We start from the raw sequence: 21,540 nt of genomic DNA on the forward strand, positions 1-21,540 counted from the left end.
GTGGCCTCCTGGCGCGGGCGTGGCAGGGCAGCACAGCCTGGCTGAGGAAAGCACAAATCCTGCTCTGCAACTGCTGGCTCCGTGGCCTTGGGAAGTCAGCACCAACTCCCCAGGGTTTTTGAGGAGGTGGTGTGACTTAGTGACTGCAAATGCAAGGCGTGCCTTGCCTTCCACTGAACATGCGCAGTGTTGGCACTGTTTTACTGTTTTCTTCATTGCTTGCACTTTTGACTTTCACTTTCTGCTGTACCCATTCCCAGGCCCAGGATTGGGTTCCTCCCCACCCCTTTCGTTACTCCCTGAGGAACCAGCTCTGAACTGTGGATCCCTGGAGTCCCACACGGAGCCCCTCCTCAAGTGTACCATGATGGCCCCACCTCAGGACCCACACACACAGGTAGCTGAGAAACAGGGCAACATGCAGAGGGAAAACCAGGCACCACGTTCCAGGATTCAAAGGCAAATTTGACCCAAGCAGTTCTTCATCCAGCAAGGCATTAGGCTGAAACCCCTGTCTGCTTCTCCGCAGCTAATCTTTCCAGGCTTCCCTGCTGATTTCAGGATCCAAACCTCCTCTCTTAAGGGCTCTCACCACTCCCCCAGGGACAGTGCCCTCTGCCACACCAGGTCCCCTCTCCTGGCCTTCCTTCCTGACATGGCCTTTCCCCTCTCCCAGGCAGCCCCTCATGCTCACCTGATGTGATTCACTGAATCACCCCAGGGCCTCACACACTGCCCACTCCATAAACAGGTGAACTGAAGTGGGTTTATTACTTACAGATTGGCTGTGAGGGACAATAGAAGCCTAGGTTTCAGGACAAGCCAGTCCTCCAAGCCTCAGGAAAGCTGTCCAGAGTGGATGGACTCTCATCTGTTTGCTCCACTTGTACCACAACTAAGAGACCCGGCAGAGTAGCTGGCGCTGGGTGTTATACTCAAAGGTAGTGGGAATTGCTGGGCTAAAGCATTGGAGAACACTCTGTTTCTAGAGGGAACAAGAACAGAGCCTGGGCTGTTTTGGTCAGTTCCTCCTTATCTCAGGATGTTGCATTTTCAGCACATTCTATAGTTATTCTCGAGAACTATAAGCAAAAAAGTGGGGGCCGAGCATGGTGGCTCACGCCTGTAATCCCAGCATTTTGGGAGGCCGAGGCAGGTGGATCACATGAAGTCAGGAGTTTGAGGCCAACCTGGCCAACATGGCTAAACCCCATCTCTACTACAAATACAAAAAAATTAACCAGACGTGGTGGCAGGTGCCTGTAATCCCAGCTACTGTGGAGGCTGAGGAAGGAGAATTGCTAGAACCCTGGAGGCGGAGGTTGCAGTGAGCCGAGATCACACCACTGCACTCCAGCCTGGGCAACAGAGTGAGATTCCGTTCAAAATGAAAAAAAAGAAAAAAAGGTGAGGAGAACTGCATTGGTCCAAGCCACCCAAAGAACTGTCCTGCAAGCAGCATTAAGCTGGTTTCTGTTATATCCAAGGAGTGGCTCTTATCGGCTCTTGGTCATGGTCTGTGTCATGCAGCAGGATTTGGTGAGCCACAGTTATAGGCAAAAGCCATGTCTCCAGGATGAACCACATGGGTACCATGTTCATAGCAGCCAGGACACTGGAAACCAGGAATTTGTAGACCTCTTATTGATGGCAGTGGTGGCCTGTCTGAAGTGGCTGCTGCCATCACACTGGCTGTGGCAAGGAGGTGCAGCCAGGGCTGCACATTCTGTGGAACCAGCAGCAGCTGGAGACAAATGAGAGCCCCACTCATTCAGAGTTGGTGGGGTGGGAGCTCCCTGGATGCAGCCGCAGCCACCCAACTCTTGGCTATGGACCCAGGCCTCCTGCTCCATGGAGCAAGAAGGAGCCACACCCACTCTGGGCACAGCTGTAGCTGCCCAAGTTGTGGCTGCAGACCCAGGCATCCTTGCACCCTTGGGGGCCAGGGAAGGCCCCCCCTCGCGGGCTTGAAAATGCCTGCTCCCACTGCCTGGCTTCTCCTTGCTGTTGGCACCCCCTCCAATCTCAGAGCAAAGTCCAGCTAAGCCTGGGTGCTGTCACAGCCTAGCTGGGTGTGCACCTGCTTGGGGCAGTACTGACACATCAGCCCGCTGCCACCTCAGCACCCTCCAGACTTTGGGCACTGATGAGCATAGGAGGGAAGCTGATGGGGGCCTGAGGGCAGCTTGGCGCTGACCTGCAGGCACCCCTTGGCACCTACAGCCTTGGCACCATGAGAAGCAGCAGGAGGCAGACAGGTTATAGGGTTGGGGGGGGCAGGTCCCTGGTGAGGCCCCACCTTCAGGTCAGGGATGTCCTGAAGGCTGGTGGCCAGGACAGCAGTCCCATGGACCATAGTGGGAAATTGTGATGTCTTTTCCAGCCCACCTGTGGCTGTCCATGGACCAATCAGGGTGGCATTTCCTCTCCTCTGAGGCCCATAAAAGCCCCAGGCTCAGCCAGAGCTGAGTAGACATCAGGACAACTAGCTACAGAGAGGAGCCACCCACTTCAGGGCCTCCTGTCTGCTGAACACTCAACATGATGACCAGCTGCAGGGAGGAGCTACCCATTCCGGGGCTTCCTCTGAGCTATTCTGTCACTCAATAAAGCACCTCTTCACCTTGCTCATTCTTCACTTGTCTGTGTACCTCATTCTTCCTGGATGCGGGACAAGAACTCAGGACTTGCTGAATAGCAGGGCTGAAAGAGTTATAACACAAACAGTGCTGATACATGTCCCTTGCTCCCCATGTTGCAGATGAAGAGAAGGAGAGAAGAGCTGCAGCCCTTCAGGGAGCCCAGACCTGGGAGCTCCCCAGGCCAGGGCTTTGACTCCCTCTTTGGGGCCTTGTGGTTCCTGGAGTCTTCAAGCTTCTGGGCACCACTGTGTTCCCTGGTGGCAGCTGTGGAAGCTGCTTGCAGTGTCCCTAGTTCAGCCACAGCTTCACAGAGAGCTGGTGCCCATGCCGGCACTTGGAACTGCCCATCCCACTGCAGCAGCCAGCATGCCTGACTGTGCAGTGACCAGACCCCATGCTCACTTGCTCACACACCCCTCACTACTCCATGCCTGGCTTACCCTTGGCAGGCCTGGGATCCAGGCTGGTGGCGTGAGCTGAGTGCAGCCTGCCAGGCCAAGTGAGTGGAATGAGCTGAGTGAGTGGAACAAGCCCATTGGTCCTGAACAAATATTGGGCAATGGCTCCACCCTCCACAGAGGTTTCTGGCCAGAAAAGTGACACCTCAAGGATCCTGAAACATTATTGGTTCTCAGTGAGGGGTCCCAGGACCAGGAGCAACAGCCTCACTGGGGAACTTGTTGAAATACAAATTCCCAGCACCAAGCCAAGCACTCTGAATCAGAAACCTGAGTGGAGCTGGCAATCTATGTTTTAACGAGCCTTCCAGAATCGATGCATACCAGCGTTTGAGACCTAAAGGGGTGCCTAGACACCCTGGGCAGCTTTCCTGAGCCTTGGGAGTGCCATCCACTGATTGACTGGGGCCATCAGCCCCTCTACTCTCACCTCCTCATATCCACCTCCAGCCTGTTTCTGAAACTGTTTCCAAGAGGCTTGTCCTGAGTTTACAGCAAGGCTTGTCCTTCTGTCTTCTCCCATCCCTGGAACTGCTCCTCGTCAGTTCTTTTCCTGCTGTGGAAGCCCTGGGATATGGAGACACTCCTGTCCTTCATGCAGAGCATCTAGATGCCGCTGCAGGGGGAGACCACACAGACTGCTGCACTCTGTTCTGCGTGCCCCTGACCGACTGCAGCTTCATCATCATAAGCTCAGGACAAGGTGGTCACACTGACCAGACCTGGCCCAGCACTCATCCTAGTGAGCCACTTCCCACCCTGGTGGCTTCTCTGCTGGGCGAATGGCCGGCAAGTGACCTGACTGCATCCCATTTCCCAGTGGCTGCCCCCCTGAGCCTGGAAAACAGGGAATGTGGAGGAAGCTGCCCATCCCACCCACAGGCCCTCTGGCTTGGACAGCAGCTCCTTTCTCCACAGGAGCCTCCTGAAGACTTCAAAAGCAGACTCTGGAAAAGCATATGTAATCTTGGCCTTAGTGGGGTTTCCTGGGTCCAAAAATATGTGAAATTGGATCTGATATGGTTTGGCTGTGTCCCCACCCAAATCTCATCTTGAATTGTAGCTCCCATAATTCCCATGTATTGTAGGAGGGACCTGATGGGAGATAATTAAATCATGGGGGTGGTTCCCCCCATACAGTTCTTACAGTAGTGAATAAGTTTCACAAGTTCTGATGGTTTTATAAGGGGAAACCTCTTTTGCTTGGCTCTCATTCTTTCTTCCCTGCCATCATGTAAGATGTGACTTGCTCCTCCTTGCCTTCTGCCATGATTGTGAGGCTTCCGCAGCCATGTGGAACTGTGAGTCAATTAAGCCTCTTTCCTTTATAATTACCCAGTCTCAGGTATGTTTTTATTCGCAGTGTGAGAACAGACTAATACTGATGTGAGCGAAAGCAAAAAAAAAATTCATTTTTCTGAACATGCGTCAAATTATCCAAGAAATCTACAAGTTCAGATAAGCTACAAACCCTTTCTTGAAGGAGACCCTTAGCAACCTCTTGAAGTTTCCCGGATGTAAATGGGAGATAACAATCCATAATTATTAAAGGGAAGGAGATGTGGGCAAAGAATGTAAAATGACAACTCACTGACTACAAAATGCATAACTTAAAAACATGAAAACAATTCAACTTCATGAGGAAAGAAGTGCAAACTAAGGAAGGGCTGGGCCATCCTGGGTTAGAGCCAACAGGTGGTAAATTGCAGAATCTTTTCACTTAAATACAGTCTGTAAGTGACTTCATTTTGACCAAATATATATATATACATTTAGATACACATCCAGAGGCCAGATAAATAGCTTCTCAGCTCTCGGAGATGTTTAGACTCTGAGCCCCCTTTCATCTGTGAAGTTCACTTCCACCCCCTCAGCCTTCAGAGGAAAGCTACCTCTCCCTCCTCTGAATGATTTCACTCTATCTCCCACCTGTCACTCTTAGTGATCCTTCTTCTAGGTCTGTCCCCATCAGAACCTAAGTTTCCAGCATCAGTGCCACTTCCTCCTCAAAGCTGCCTCGCTCCTCAGTGCCTGGTCTGGTTCCGACAACCACTCGTGAAGTTTAACAAAATCCTTGTGTGCACACCTGAAATTTAGCCAGTGGCTGCACTGATGGCAGGTGTTTTGACTTTAACAAAGTCACAACACACTGCGTTCCTCTCGGACCTCATTGTCAAACGGGCTACACAAAACTGACCTCACAGGTGGTTGTGAGAAATGGAAGAATGCATGTAGTAGTGGTCACTTGTATCATTATAGTCATTGCCAGGTGCTTTCAAAGTTTCTATTTCCTGCTGCAGAGATATGAGCTGGCCCCTTTACCACTGGATTGCTGTATGGCCTTGGCCCATTCTCCCTGCTGTCTTCGCATCAGGCTTTCTATCTGTAATATGGGTGTTTGACTAATGCGCAGTATCCTTTGAAACAGACTCTGATTTCCCTTCATATTCCCTGCTTCACTTTCCAAGAGGAAGAGGGAAGGGGCCCTCTCACCCTGACTCTGGCCTTTAGGATGTCACAAGGTACTCTGGACTGTTTGTAAACCACCCCCAACCTATACATACGCTAAAGCTTAATGAGATGGAATTAGGAGGTGGGGCCTGTGGGAGGTGATTAGGTCATAAGGGTAGAGCCTTCATGAATGGGATTAGTACCCTCATAATGGGCTGAAGAGAAAAGGGCTTCCTCATCTACCATGGGAGGAAAAATCTAGAAGCTGCCATCTATAAGGAAGCAGCCCTCAGGAGATGTGGAATCTGCCAGTGCCTTGATCTTGGACTTCCAGCCTCCAGAAATGTGAGAAATAAATGTCTGTTGTTTATAAGCCACAGAAATTTATGGTATTTTGTTAGAGCAGCCCCAATGGAATAAGAGACAAGGTAGGTGGAGTTTGGGTTCACCTACCTCCAGACACTGCCTTTGGATGAGGGCTCCTGCCCCTCCCACTTGAATCAATCCCTCCTCAAGGAGGGCATTTTACCTGACACCTCCAATCAGCCCCCAAGTGAGGCTCCCTCCCTGCAGAAATCCCTGACCTGGCTCTGATGAACCCTTTCCTTTCAAAACCAAACAGCAGGAGAGCAGGGCCTTTGATGGGTCTCGACAGAGCCCCCCGAGCAGTGTGCCAGTGCCACCGCTGCTATGCAGAGCTCCTACCTATGGCCAAAGGGCCCCACATTCACTCACTAACCAAAGTTCCCTTTTCTAAGATCCCTTCGTCCTTTCTAACTCCCAGAGACCATGGGAACCCCTACACGTTGCCCAGCAATCTCCTTTCTTGATCTCTCACAAACCCCACCTGCTACCAAACTCCCCTTCAGGGACCGTTGCTCGGACCTGGTTTCCATGGGCTACTTCTCCCTGATGCTCTGCCCCCTACAACCTGCTGTCAGAAAACCTTCCATCCTCTGCCTCCATTTCTGCCACGTCTGATTAATACCCTTGCCCTGTCATTCTTTTTCTCAACACGAATGTCCACCCAATGCACGCTTCTCCTAAACATTCTGCCAATTTCTTGTTTCTGCCAGCCTCATTCCCATTCCAAGGATTTCCCTGGTTAGTTACGTGATGCCCTCAGCTCCCACCAGACCTCTCACCCAGACCCTGCCTCCCACCAGCTCACCCTGGTGGAAGCTCAGCCACTGGGAGCTCATTCAGTTGGCTTCTGGCCTTTTTGACACACCAATATCCTTCAGTTTGTAGCAATTCCTTACTTTCTGGCACTACAAGATGCTTCAGGCTCCTCTTACATATTTCCTACCCTAGCCCTAGACTCAGCCATTTCTCCAAGGAGCTTTGGTTCCTTTTATTGGGGAATGGTTTTAGAAACCAAGATCTGGGAGCTCAGTGTGCACACTAATGCTAGGAAGTCATTGCTTTTGGGCATACTAGGCAAACAGAGCTAAGACACACACACACATACACACATGCACACACACACACACACACACACACAATTTTGACTCTAATCCAGTACCACAGTGTTCATTCTAGCTTGCTCACTGTGACTTCTCTCTCCAACAGTGAGAAATCTGGCTCTCACTATCCATGACTCATTTATTCAACCTTAATATGCAGGTAAAGCCATCTCTGACTTGTTAGTGCATATCCCTTGGAGAAACAAATTTACCAACTACAGTACAATGTTTGTGGACAATTCCTTTTATCCTTAGCCTTTCAGTTTCTAGTCATAATATCACTTTCCAAAGTTACTTAGGCCAGTTTGTTTTTTCTCCACATGCTCCAGTGACATTATGTCATACATTTATAGTTCAGTTAGGTCATTTGTTACAAGCTGCATTCCATCCTGGGATTCTCCAGACATCTTGGTTAATTTTTAAATTTCGCATACATTAAAGATCCCCCTTCATCATGTATGGTTCTATGGGTTTGAATCAGGATACAGTCATGTAAGCACTTCCTCAGTATGATACAGAACAGTTCCATCTCCTTAAAATTCTCTCGTGCATCCTCTATGTAGTTAATCTTTCCTTTTCCTCAGCCCCTGGCAACTGCCAATCTGTTTTCCATCCCTACAGTTTTTCATTTTCTGGAATGTAATATAAACAGAACCTTTGGGGATGGCTTTTCACTAGCAAAATGCATTTAAAATCGATCCATGTTATAGTGTGAATCAATAGCTCACTTCCTTTTATTGCCAAATGATTTTCATTGTATGGATACCACAGTGTGTTCATCCATTCATCTGCTTAAAGACATCTTGGTGACTTCACTTTGGGGTAGTTATGAATAAAGCTGCTATACATATTTTTGTATGGACAAAAGTTTCAAATCAGTTGGCTAAATAGCTAGGAGCACAGTTTGCCACATTAAAGCTCAGTAAATTGTTACAAAGTAAACACACTCATCAGCTAGCACAAGCAACAGAACAGCCCTCACCCAGTCATACATTCCCTCCTCCACAAAAGTCACAATTATCTTCACTTCTGTTGCCACACGTTAATTTTGCCTGGGTTCAAGCTTTGAATGGATCATCTGGTATGTTCTTCTTTGTGTCTGGCTTCTTTCGCTAAGTATCCTCTGTGTTGGTGCATGTGGTGGTTATTTTCATTGTTCTATATCCTTCCATTGCAAATATATATTACAGTTTTGTCTTTAGGTTTTTGCTGGTGGATGTCTGGGTTTTTTCCGGTTTGGATAATGCTATGAACATTCCTTTTTTTTTTTTTAGACGGAGTCTTGTTCTGTTGCCAGGCTGTAGTGCAGTGGCGCAAATCTCGGCTCACTGCAACCTCTGCCTCCCAGGTTCAAGCGATCCTCCTGCCTTGGCCTCTCGAGTAGCTGGGACTACAGGTGTGTGCTACCAAGCCCAGCTAATTTTTTGTATTTTTAGTAGAGACGGGGTTTCACCATGTTGGCCAGGATGGTCTCGATCTCTTGACCTCGTGATCTGCCCTCCTTGGCCACCCAAAGTGCTGGGATTACAGGCATGAGCCACCACGCCCAGCCAAACATTCCTATGTGCCTTTCTGTATCTACTTCTGTTGCTGGCTCATAGGTAAGTGCATGCTCAGTAATAATAGACATGCTGAACCATTTCCAAAGCATTTATACCAATTTAGATTACCAATAGTGCCTTATGTTTTAACAGGAGCCCTCTGGCTGCTTCATTGAAAACTGACTGTTTAAGGGCAAAGGTGGGAGCAGGGAGGCCAAGGGAAAGGTTTCGCAGTCATCCATGTGTGACTGCATGGGGCACAGCCCAAAGGGGTAGTGGTGGAAGTAGTGACAAGTGGTTGGATTCTGGTTGTACTTCAAAGGTAGAGTCAACAGGAATTTTCTGATGGATTGGAAATGGAGGATAGAAAAAGTGAATAGACAAAGGTGTGTGGGAGGCATTTTGACTAATCATCTTTATGGACGGAATTGCCATCAACTGAGATTATAAGACTGCTGAGCAGTTGGTTTGAGAGGGAAGATCCTGAGTTCTGTTTGGCATATCACTTTGGAAATGTCTATTAAATATCCAAATGGATATGTCATGGAGGCAGCTGGAGTTCAGGTTAGAGGTCTGAGTCATTGATAAAACTTTGGGAATTGTTGGCAAATGATAGTGTATTGGTCAGAGTCTAATTAGGAAAGAGAAGCTACACAGTCATTTGAACAGGAAACATGTATATAAAAAAGTGTTAATTGCAACAGGGAAGTGGAGTAACCAGGCACAGACTAGTAAGAAGTATAGGAGGAGCAACCACTAGCCTAGGGCTGAGGTAGAGAGCCCAGGAGAGTCCTCTCCTCTTAGTGCACTGCCCCTACACCTCATCAGAGGAACCCAGCTATGGCCCTCTGCATGTCAGGAGAGTCACTGGTGCTATACCACTGGAACTTACTAGAAATACTTCTTTAGGTGCTAGGGAAAGGAGCGGTGTCTCAGAAGAGTTACTCTATAACAAAACTGCCTGGAGCTGGTGGGGGGAGTGGGACCTGCTGGGCACTGGCCACTGTGTTTCTGGAGAAGTCACCCACCTGCAGGAGCCAGGCCAGGGAGCATAGGAGAACCAGGAACAAAGACTGCTTTCGCCCACAAAGTCTCTCCATTGCTCTCTACTGACAAAACCTAACATAATGTCAGAGGAAAATATTTAAACGGCCCAGTTCCATTTTTGCAGAGCAGGCAATGAAGAATGAGTTTGTAGCAGAGATGCAATAAATTGATAACTGTATTAGTCCGTTCTCTCACTGCTATGAAGAAGTACCTGAGACTAGGCAATTTATAAGAAAAGAGGTTTAATTGGCTCACGATTCTGCAGGCTGTACAGGAAGCATGACAGCTTCTGCGGAGGCCTCAGGAAACTTTCAATCATGGTGGAAGGTGAAGGAGAAGCAGGCATGTCTTACATGGCTGGAGCAGGAAGAAGTGGTGGGGGGAGGAGCTACACACTTTTTAACAACCAGATCTTGTGAGAACTCTATCATGAGAACAGCACTAGACGAATGGTGCTAAACCTTTCATGAAGACTCTGCTCCCACGATCCAATCACCTCCCACCAGGCCCCACCTCCAACATTGGGGATTACAATTCCACACGAAATTTGGGCAGGGACAGACCCAAAACATATCAATAACTGATACAGATGGCATATAAAACTGAGACAGAATTAGATCATCCAGGGAATAAGTATAGACACAGAAGAAAAGAAAACTGAAGCCCGAAACCTATGGCCTCACTCTAATTTAAACAGGTGAGAGCAGGGGAACCAGCAAAAGCAGCTGAGAAAGAGTATCCAGGGCTGCAGGTGGAGTCCTGTGAGACAAGTGAATCAAAGTGAATAGGAGAGGGGCCAGAGTATGTATTGACTGTTCTTTTGTGAAGTTTTGCTGCAAAGGGGAACATAGAAAAGGTGCAGGTCCTGGTATAGGAAATAGGGTCGAGTAATTTCTTTGTTTTGAAGATGAGAGAAATAGCTGCATGTTATGTGACGATGAGAAGAGTCCAGTAGAAAGGGAAATACTGCTGATGTTGCAGAGAGGATAGGCTGGCTGGAGTGACACCCTGGAGCAGTAAGAGATGATGGGATCCAGCAGTCCAGTGCAGGATTCTTTGGGTGGACCTAGCAGTTGTTCATCCACAGTCACAGGGAGGCAATAAGAGGCAGATGGGTGGAGGTGGACGTGGGAGTCTGTGGAAGACTTTTACCACTTCTATTCTCTTAGCAAAGCAGGAGGCAAGGAAGGGAGAGGCAGTGGGAAGGATTGAACAGAGAGGAGGAAGTGCGAAATACTCACTTGGAACAATGGGAGATTGAATAGACCAGGCAAAGAATGATTAAAGTGAGGACGGCTGGCATGGTCCTGTTTTCCTCCAGCCATGTTTAGTTGCATCATCGTGGCATGGAATAGATGGAGAGCTGGGTTTATCCAGGGCTCCCATCTTACCAAGCAGATAGGAGATGACAGGGAGGTGCATGAGTTGAGGAGGTGTGCAAGGGATCAATGAGAATGGTTGGCCACTGAGTTTAAGCTGGCTCACTAGAGAGGGTCATAAAGGAAGGAAGAAACAGTGAACAGGTAGTAAGATCTGGATTGGAGGTGCTGGTAAGGTTGCAGGAGTTTTGTTTCAGGGCAGTATAGGGAGTGACCTGGACAGATAGGAGGATAGATGGACCTGGTCAGAGTGGGATACTGTGGGGGTTGCAGTCCTTGGACCTGACAAGGTCTAAGGTCTGATCATGGAGGGAGGGGGAAGCTGAGGTAGGGCAGAGGACAGGAGTGGGCTTCATGAGACCAAAAGGATGTTGGAAGGATTATCTACCTGGATACTGAAATCTTCAAGAAGTAAGAGGTGTAGTGTGAAGAAGTTACAACACTCTAAGCTCTTCAGGGATAAGGGAAGCATGTGCCACGTGGGTAGCCTCCCAAGTCCAGCACCCAGTATCTAGAATATGCAGAGTTAATACCTGGGGGCTGCTGAGGGCAAGAACAAGGTGCCTGTGAGAAGACCTGACGCCTGGGGTTCTCGTGACAGGACTGGGCCTAGTTTTTGGTGTAGAATTGAGCCTTGAATGCACCAGCGGGATCATATTGAAAAGAAACCCTCCAAGACTAAAGGAAGATGCATCCTCTGACAATGTACGCTCTGTAGGCTCCCAAGTAGCTGGGCTGGGGATTAGATGGACTCCATGGCATTTCCTCAGGTGGCAATGGGCGGATCCCTGGGAAGGTAAAGCTGTGCAGTAAGAAAACGGCAAGATGCTACGTTCACTCAGGTAAAGCCCCTTTCCCGGGTTTAGGGAGGGTGAGGCAGTTTAGGCTGGGTCAGTTTGTCCCTGCCCTCAGGGTTTGTTGGTCCTGGCAAAAGAGGGCCTTATGTTATTTATTTTTCTTAGAGACAGTGTCTTGCTCTGTTGCCCAGGCTGGAGTCCAGTGGCTCATCTCAGCTCACTGCAGACTCCGCCTCCTGGGATCAAGCGATCCTCCCACCTCAGCCTCCAGAGTAGCTGGGACCACAAGCACCACAGGCGCCCGGCACGATGCCGGCTAATTTTTTTTTTTTTTTTTTTTTTTTTTTAAGAGATAGAGGTAGGCTCCCTACGTTGCCCAGGCTTGTCTTGAATTCCTGGGCTCAAGCAATCCTCCCTCCTCGGCTTCCCAAAGTGTAGGGATTACAGGCGTGAGCCACTGCGCCCTGCCAAAAGAGGGCTTTAGGGCACCCCAGAACGCGAGATCCCCCTCATCTGTTATCTTTAAAGAGGAGGAAGTGTACTCCAAATCAAGCGATAGTCCATTCGTACTTGGCACGGTGACTGCCGGGAGGCCAGGACCAAATGTGTCTCCTTCCGGCTTTTGCACCACACTAACTAACCGGCGCCAGGCCGCAGAGCCGCCCTGGCCTTCGGCGAGAACTCAGGCGAGCGCGGCGCACGCTGCTCCGGAGTCCCACCGCGGAAGTTGAGGCCGCGGATTCCGAGGGCTGGGTGGAGAGGAATCTGGAAGGACCCGGACCTGGTGGAACGCACTGCGCGGACGGCGCCTCCGTCCGCACTCAGCTGTTCAGCCCTCTTTCTTCAGGCTCTCCCCTGAAAGCCGTCCCCACACCGGTCTCTTTTTTCTGCCTTCTTGTTTCCCTCCGGCGAGTCAGCGCGACTGTGAATTTCCGTTTCCGGCGGTGTCCATGCTGACCTGAGGAGTCGCGGCTGCGAGCAGGTTCGGTGCTGCGGGTTGGAGTAGGCGGCGGTGGGGTCCCTGGTTCTGGGGCCCTGGGAAGATCGCGAGTCGTGCGTGTGGGAACGTCCTCCCCCGGTCCTCCGGGTCATCTTTGCTCCCGAGGAGCGGCATATTTCTCATCTGCCGGAGGTGTCCTGGGGTAGTTGGGTGAGTGACGTGATGAATCCCTGCAGAGAGCCCAGATGGGGAGGGAAGGTGGTTGGGCGACGTCGTTTCCTGGCGACGTGGTCCCGGCAGGAGACTTAGACCTGAGCTGGATCTGTTGACCCCAAATTGTGCTTTTCCCACCAAGAAGAAAGACAGGGAGAGAAACATTATTACAAGTTCCGAACTAAAATATAGCAGAGAAGAAACATAATCTCTGAAATCACACAGCTATTCGGTTTCAAAGCGTTCCTAGCGCCCAGCTCTCCTAACTCCTGGCCAGTGTTCTTGACATTATGGTGATACATAAAGACTTTGTTTCCGCTGGTGTGTGTGTCTGTGGGAAGCCTCTGACTCACCTCCGTGCTCCAGTAGCACCCTGTGCAGCCTTCCAATGTCGCCCTTATTGCATGGCGCGGAAGATAATAGTTTGGATTTCCTCTGCAAGTCAGATAATAGCTGTATCCACTTACTGGCACAGTGCCTAGCACATCGTAGACAGACACAAATATTTATTCAACGAAATGAATACAGTACCTTAATTGAATGAAATGGCATCCTGCTCCGCTTTTTTTTTTTAATCAAGCTGTCAGATTTTATGCAGCCCGATTTCCTAAAATAACTCACTAATTCAGTGATTGCCAATTTATTAGCCACAGATTCCCAGGTAACTCAGAAATCACTGGAAGGGTCTCTGTAAGTTCATGGGGTCTCCAGGTGTCATCTAGAACCAGTCCTATCTCACACGTACAGCTATTTCTATTTTTCAAATGTATGTAGATAAGTTGTAATTTAGGAGTTTTACAGAGTCAACAGGTACTAAAAGTAATACTGCGATCATATTGGAGGTTCATAAAAACGTTTCACATTTTTTTTATTAAAATTTAAGTTTTAGTTTAAGTTAGGAAACCACTTCATCAGTCCAGTTGATACCTGGGTCTGAGCTGTCCAGTATGGTAGCCACATGTGACTATTTAGAGTTAGAATGAAATTAATTAAAAACTCATTTTTTCAGTTTCCCTAAGTATATTGTAAGTAACCACATGTGGCTAATGGCTAAATGGCTGAAAAGTACAGATATAGTATATTTCTATCCTTGCAGAAATAGATACTGCTAATGTTGACACTTAAGATGAATAAAAAGTAACTTAACCATAAAATGTAATCTTAAGAGAGGTAACTCATCTAATTTATAGCATAACAGAGAGAAATGAAATTGGGGATGGTTAAGCAGTTTCTACCCTTGTTCAGTGAACAAATACATCATCTCTTCATAAAGAAATAAATGAAATTTACTGTTTTTCCCTGGGTATTGCCTGGATTGTAAAATGCTTCTCCCATCTCCTTACCCCAACCTTCTTCCTTGTAGGTTAAAGTTACTTGTTATTGGTAAATAGCCACTATGGAGGCTAAGGACCAGAAGAAACACAGAAAGAAAAACAGTGGACCCAAAGCTGCAAAGAAAAAGAAGCGGCATCTGCAGGATCTCCAGCTAGGAGACGAAGAAGATGCCCGGAAGAGAAATCCCAAAGCTTTTGCAGTTCAGTCTGCTGTGCGGATGGCTCGATCCTTTCACAGGTATGTTAGGCTACGGTCTGGTCATTCTTCCATTGATTCTTTTTAAATAGTAGGAGCCTCTCACAGGTGACATTTGGATTCACGAGTCTAGTCCAGCTCCAAAGGACATGGAGATGCATGGTGTGTGGCTTTCACTAAAACGTGAGAAGCTTTTCCCATAGAAGCTGCCTTGCCTCCAGCATCTGCACACTGGTTAGTGTTTATTGCCCAGGATACAAGAATTTATAGACTTTGTTTGTTCCTAAATTTTAAACTGTTTCTATGGTGATAAGTGTGCTTTTTCCCCCCAGGTATGTTTTACATAGTTGTAATATAAAATACAAAAATTACAATATTTAATACTAACATAGCTTTATTTAGTGAGCCCTTGTGATATGCCTAGCAGTGTACTTTAAACATTATTCAGCTAAATCCTTCCAGCAGCCTTACCAGAGTAGGAATCATTCTTGCCCTCATTTTATGGGTAAGAAAACTGAGATCAAGAAAACAAGTTACCTCCAATCATATAACCAGTAAGTAGGAGAGCTAAATGTAACTCCAGAGCCTCTGCTCTTATCTGTTATGATGTACTGCCTCGCTATTTACCTTTTGGTTTTTTTAAAAAACTATTAGAATCACTCTTAAAACAGTCAGATTTAAGGAGTGTTTAATTTTCAGCTCTCTATAGTATTGAAGTCATCTTGTTACATCTTTATTGAACAGCAATTATTTGGATGGGGCCAGAAGTTAGCAAGTTAATAATTGACAAGTTAATTATATTTATATATTGTCTGTTGTACTCTCTATAAAATGTGCTAAAGTACTCATAGCTATAAGTGTACCAAAAAAGTCTACTTATAAGGTTGATACCTTTTACTCTATTTTGAAAATGAGTTTACTGTTTATTTGTTTATTTTTTAATGAATAGGACTCAGGATTTGAAGACAAAAAAGCATCATATTCCAGTGGTTGATCGAACTCCACTAGAGCCCCCACCAATAGTGGTAGTGGTGATGGGACCTCCAAAAGTTGGAAAGAGCACTTTGATACAATGCCTCATTCGGAACTTTACCCGGCAGAAGTTGACCGAGATCAGAGGCCCTGTGACGATTGTGTCAGGTAGGAGATGCCACCACAGACACAGAGTTGGCGTGGCTGTTGTCATCTGAGGGACATGCATGCGTTTGTTGTTTTCTTGAGTGGAACATGTTAAATATTGTCATATCATGCTACTTCTCTTATACTTAGTATTACTAAGTTGGCTATAGCTTCAGAAAAGGGTAAGTTCCCAGAGATAAGGATGTGATAATGTTCACATTTCCTCCCAGCACTCTGGGAGGTTCCAAGGCAGGAAGATACTCGAACCCAGCACTCGGGCTGGAAAATCAAGCTTTGCTGCTCGATTGCGACACCAGCCACAGTCCTCTTCCTCCGTGTAGAAGGATGTGTGGTCCAGCCTCTTAAGGTGATGCTTTCCTTTTCTTCCTGGTTTCCTCCTCCATTTTTTGTATGAGAAATGATAATGTTCACTATGTCTTATCCTGACTGCTCTATGGCTTTGCCAAACATGTTCCTTGGAAGGGCCTAGCAGGCCTAGTCACCGTGAACACATCATTTAACAGATAGCACGCACCTCCTATGTGCCAGGTGCATATGCTTGCCTTATGAAGCCACATTCTGGTGGAAGTGCGAGTTTTCTCTTTTTCCTGTGAGAATTGTCTGCTTTGGGAGATGGTGACCTTTCCGAGTTTGAGGGAAAATGAAACAAACTTCCAGTGGTAGAATGGGAATATACAATCTGAAATCTCTTGTTATTGCAATAATATAGTTGGATTGAGGCTTTTCTTTATCTTTGGAGCATCCATATTTTCTTTTCCCTTTTTTGAGACAGAGTCTTACTCTGTGGTACAGGCTGGAGTGCAGTGGTGTGATTACAGCTCACTGCAGCCTCTACCTCCCAGGTTCAAGCATTCCTCCTACCTTAGCCTCCTGAGTAGTGTATGCCACCACGCCTGGCTAATTTTTCTTTTTTTTCCTTTTTTTTTTTTTCTGTAGAGATGGGGTTTCCCCATATGGCCCAGGCTGGTCTCAAAACTCCTGGGCTCAAGGGATCCACCTGCCTCGGCCTCCCAAGTTGCTGGGACTACAGGCGAGAGCTACTGTGCCCAGCCCATATTTTCTTGACTGTTTTATTTTTACCTTAATTTAGAAGTAATTATTGTTATGAATATTCTGTTGCATTATGTTTGAGGATGTTTGTAGCTCTAGTGGGAATACAGGAAGTTTTGATAGAGGCAAAGGCATTGGGCCTGCAGCTGAACAGCAGGATCATGGTTATCATGGAGTCTGTGCAGTCAGAATTTTCCCTTTTTGAGCACTTTTATTCATCTGGGTAGACTTTTGATGTTATTTAAATTTAGAACACAGCAAGAAAAACAGAATGGAATTTATTTTATTTTATCAGTTTTTGCCTGTAAAAATGAACTTCTTGTATGCTCCTGTAAATGTATATGATGTTTTACTGGATGCAGTTAAAAAATGAAAATTAAGAGTTGATGGTTAGAGTTTTTTCAGGGTCTTTTTAAAGTAAAATTTTTGTCTTTTCACTTATAGGTAAAAAGCGCAGACTAACCATTATTGAATGTGGGTGTGACATTAACATGATGATTGATCTGGCTAAAGTAGCAGATCTGGTAAGTGAGCAGGGGCAGCCTGGGGTGCTGATGGAGACTTACAGCATTGTGATAGGTTATTTATCCCGTGATGAAGGGAAGAGAGTCTTATAATTATTAAAAGAATCATGGTCATCATCAGTGATACAGTAGATATGATTGAACTGATGATAATTATGGTAATAAATGTTGTTATGTTAATAATAAAAATGGAATGTGCACAATGAAATGTATTCCAAAATCTAAAAGCAAATCACAGGATGGAGAAAACCTTTAATGAACACAACTAATAAGAGCTCATTAATATGTATACATATATACGTACAAATATATCATAGTAAGTACCATTTCTTCTTGGACTCTTCCTGGCACTGTGCTAACTGCTTTCTACAAATTTAGCTTACATAAACCCTTGATACACCCTTGAGGTGAGTAGGTATTATCTGTAGTTTACATAAGATGAAATAGAGCCTGCCAGCAGTTAAGTAACTTGTGTGAAGTTGGGACCCTTGTTCCTGATGGTTCCAGAACCTTCATCCTTAATGATAATGCTGAAGTAAGTACATGAATTGCCCTGAAGAAGTGGTCAGTTTATCAATAAAAAATCTAGACAGTCCTCAGTGTATGGAAAATGTAAATGCTCTTGCATTTATGGAAATGATAATGTTCACTATTCTGATAGTCTATTAACTATCTTTTAAATTAGCAAAAATAAAATACAAATTAGCAAAAAAATAAGCCATATTGATTAGGAAGTGTGGGGTGACAGACACCTTGATTTTTTCATTTTTATTTAGTTTTTTCTAGACAGCTGTTTGGTGACAAAGAGCTACAGATTTTATACTTTGGCCCAGGAAGACTCCTAAAATATAAAGTAAAAAGTAATACAGATTTTAAAGTTGTGCCATTGTAATGTCAGAAAACTAAATAACATTCAAATTTTGAACATGTAATGTTACTATTAGTAAAAATAAGTGTTATTATTAACGTAGTGTAAGCTTACTAAATCTTGTGTACTTGAAATGATTGAAATAGTTCATAGAAGTCATTTGTTTCTCTTTTATTTAAAATGTAGCAAGTTTCTAATTTTAAAGACATACATATTAAGAGATGCCTTTACTTTTTTTATTTTTAATTATTATGGATACATAATAGTTATACATATTTATGGGGTACATGTGGTATTTTGACAGAAGCATACAATGTGTGATGATCAAATCAGGGTAATTAGGATATCCATCACCTCAAACATTTATCATTTTTTTGTGTTAGGAACATTTCAATTTCATTCTTATAGTTATTCTGAATTATATAATAAATTATAGTCACCCTATTGTGCTGTTGGACACCAGAATTTATTCTAACTGTATTTTTGTACCTGTTAACCTTTCCCTCTTTGTCCCTCCCTCCCTGCTCCCCTTCCCAGCCTCTTAACCATCATTGAGAGAGATGCCCATTATGTAAATCTTTTAAAGATTTTTCAAAAGGAACACACACATTTGGTAAAGTACTCTAACTGTAATGCAGGGTGCACACAATGTGCATTTTCTTTTTCCTTAGTATAACTGCTGGTCTCTCAGATCCCTGCAGAGCAGTATCCTTTTAGATACATATAAACACACATGCCACCCTTTAAAAACAAATGGTAGCTTATTTTACACACTGTTCTATGCTTTGCTTTTTTCATATAATGTATTTTGGAGGTATATAATCAGTAAGTACTGCAGCTCTGTCTCCTTTTTAATATAATATTCCATTCTATGGAGGCACCATAATTTATTTAGCCTAGCTTATGTTGACTGCTCTGCTGTGGGTTGCCAAAGCCTCCTGTGTACAGCAAAGGCACACACAATACGTGGATTTGGGTGTGTACAGGCGTGTGTAGATTAGGGGAATAACACTGGCTTAGATGACAAAGACTGGCAGCTGAGGGACTGTTTGCTCCCTGTTCTTCCTGACCCTACAATCAGCTGCTTGCCCGCTGGCACTCTGTGGCATCAAATGTAGTGTGAGGATATTCTGCCTGTCCTTTGAGCTGGTCCAGTGTTGCTGAAAAGCTGTGCTTGCTGCCTCAGTCCACAGTGGCAGCTGTGCTTTCTCACAAGCCCACCTTCATATATTCTGTGGTTTCGGATTTTGAATGTTTCCTAGTTTAATCAAAGATGGGCATTTCTGTTTCCATTTTTTTTTTGTTATTTTTAGTTATCTATGCAAAGATAAGAACAGAAATGTTTTTAATACTTAAACTAGAAATTTCCAGGAATCAATTCTGAAATTATTTTGCATCTTAAATTTTAAAAATTGGTCTCATCTGCTTATATTTTCTTATAGACTACCATTCATCGTAATCTTACTGTTTTTTTTTTTGACCTAATTCTAAACTGGTAGCTATTTAAAAAAAATTTCTGAGCAATTGAGTTATCCAAATTAACATATAAGATAGAGGTTTCCACTGCATACTTCTCAACAAAAAACAGATTGTGGTTTTTTTTTCTATGAGGCGATTGAAAGAAGAGGTTGGTTTTCTGTACATATTTAATGTATTTCATTGATTATGACTTTCTTCCCATTCTTTGGATGCTAGAGACCTGTTATTTGGCTTAAAAATACCTTACAGAAAACTTGATTTCTTTAAATTAGGATTTCTTAGGTAAGGGCCAGGTTAGACCCAGCCTTTTCTGAGTTACTTCTCATACATTAAAATTCTTATAATGGAAGTTTATATCCTAGTGGACATTGTCTTATGGTTGGCTTTTAGAGCAAGTCAGAGGGTGGTGGTTTCTCTGTCTGGGTGATGCCTGTGTAGTCATTTGATTTAGTCTGGAGTGCGACTTTTCCGTCCAGGGCCAGGTAGCAGATATTTTTGGCTTTGTGGATCATATCTTCTGCAGCTACTTAGCTCTGCAGTTGTAGTGCACAGGCAGCCATAGACAATATGTAAATGAATTAATGTGGCTATGTTCCAATAAAACTTCAGTTACAAACACAGGTGATGGGCTGGATTTTGCCCGTGGCCAGTTGCCAACCCTTAGTGTAGGTGGTCTGTTTTGGTAGTTTCTTTGAGAAATGATGTGTTCTGCTTTTAGGTACTGATGCTTATAGATGCCAGCTTTGGGTTTGAAATGGAAACGTTTGAGTTTCTAAACATCTGTCAAGTACATGGCTTTCCTAAAATTATGGGAGTTCTCACCCATCTCGACTCCTTCAAGCATAATAAGCAACTGAAGAAGACAAAGAAGCGATTAAAACACAGGTTCTGGACAGAAGTTTACCCGGTATGAAGAGAAATAATTGTTGGATACTAACAGTATAATCCTTTTAAAATAGACTGAAGAGGCCGGGTGCAGTGGCTAACACCTGTAATCCCAGCACTTTGCAAGGCAGAGGCGGTCGGATCACTTGAGCCTAGAGTTTTGAGCTCAGGGCAACATGATCAAACCCCATCTGTACTAAAAATGCAAAAATTAGTCCGGTGTGGTGGTGTGCGCCTGTAATCCCAGCTACTCAGGAGGCTGAGAAGTGAGAATTGCTTGAACCTAGGAGGCAGAGGGTGCAGTGAGCTGAGATCACGCCACTGCACTCCAACCTGGGTGACACAGTGAGACGCTTGTCTCAAAAAAAAAAAAAATACTAAAGAGACATTACTAAACGTCTCTCTAGGATTCGCCTCCTGAATTCCCTTTGTGTGTGTATTCACAGTCCCTGGCCTCCTGAATTCCTTTGTGTGTGTGTTCACAGTCTATGGACTGCTGAATTCCTTTGTGTATGTGTTCAGCCTCTGGCCTGCTGAATTCTTTTGTGTGTGTGTTCACAGTCTCTGGCCTGCTGAATTCCTTTGTGTGTGTGTTCACAGTCTCTGGCCTGCTGAATTCCCTTTGGGTATGTGTTCAGTCTTTGGCCTGCTGAATTCCTTTGTGTGTGTGTTCAGTTTTCTGGAAGGTTTCCCTCAAAAGAGTGCTTGTTTGGGGCCTCTTGGTGTATCTCATTTGTCTCTCTCTGTACCTGCTGCACCAGGCAGTGTCTGGCTGTTTTGGGGTCAGGACTTAATAGAGTACCTCGGAAGTTTCTCCCAGTTACAGGACCAGGCACTGCCCCTTCCTTTCTATACTGCTCTGGACCATTGGCCACAGAACCGTTTCTGTGCTCAGATGCCTCACCTCCCTCTCCTCACCATACTTAGATGGATGCCCCGGCTCGGCTGCAGAGCAGTCTGCCTCTGTGGGGTTCTAATAAATCCTGAAAGAAGCCAGCAAGGCTCTGGAAGCCTCAGGACAGTGGCTTTGCTGGAAGTCTCCCTTCTTAGGATTGTTTCTTGTTTAGAGCTTTTATTTTGTTGCAGTATTGATGATAATTTAATTGAAATTTAATTTTTAATTTTCCTCT

At 45.4% G+C, this 21,540-nt stretch overlaps 1 protein-coding gene across 2 annotated transcripts in view; it reads left to right on the forward strand.

Moving 5' to 3' along the window:
* Positions 1 to 12,050: 12,050 nt before the first annotated feature.
* Positions 12,051 to 21,540, forward strand: part of BMS1 (BMS1 ribosome biogenesis factor) — a 48,911-nt gene continuing 39,421 nt past the window's right edge. The window contains exons 1-5 of one of the 2 annotated variants that reach the window (XM_054659475.2): positions 12,051 to 12,931; positions 14,298 to 14,506; positions 15,414 to 15,604; positions 17,099 to 17,178; positions 20,244 to 20,432. In XM_054659475.2, coding sequence (XP_054515450.2) covers positions 14,331 to 14,506; positions 15,414 to 15,604; positions 17,099 to 17,178; positions 20,244 to 20,432 — 636 coding nt within the window. In that variant the 5' untranslated portion in view covers positions 12,051 to 12,931; positions 14,298 to 14,330. The remainder of the gene's footprint in view (positions 12,932 to 14,297; positions 14,507 to 15,413; positions 15,605 to 17,098; positions 17,179 to 20,243; positions 20,433 to 21,540) is intronic. The other variant, XM_054659476.2, reaches the window with a different exon arrangement.

This window comes from Pan troglodytes, chromosome 8 (genome assembly GCF_028858775.2).
Source record: "Pan troglodytes isolate AG18354 chromosome 8, NHGRI_mPanTro3-v2.0_pri, whole genome shotgun sequence".
In the NCBI taxonomy this organism is placed as follows: domain Eukaryota; kingdom Metazoa; phylum Chordata; class Mammalia; order Primates; family Hominidae; genus Pan; species Pan troglodytes.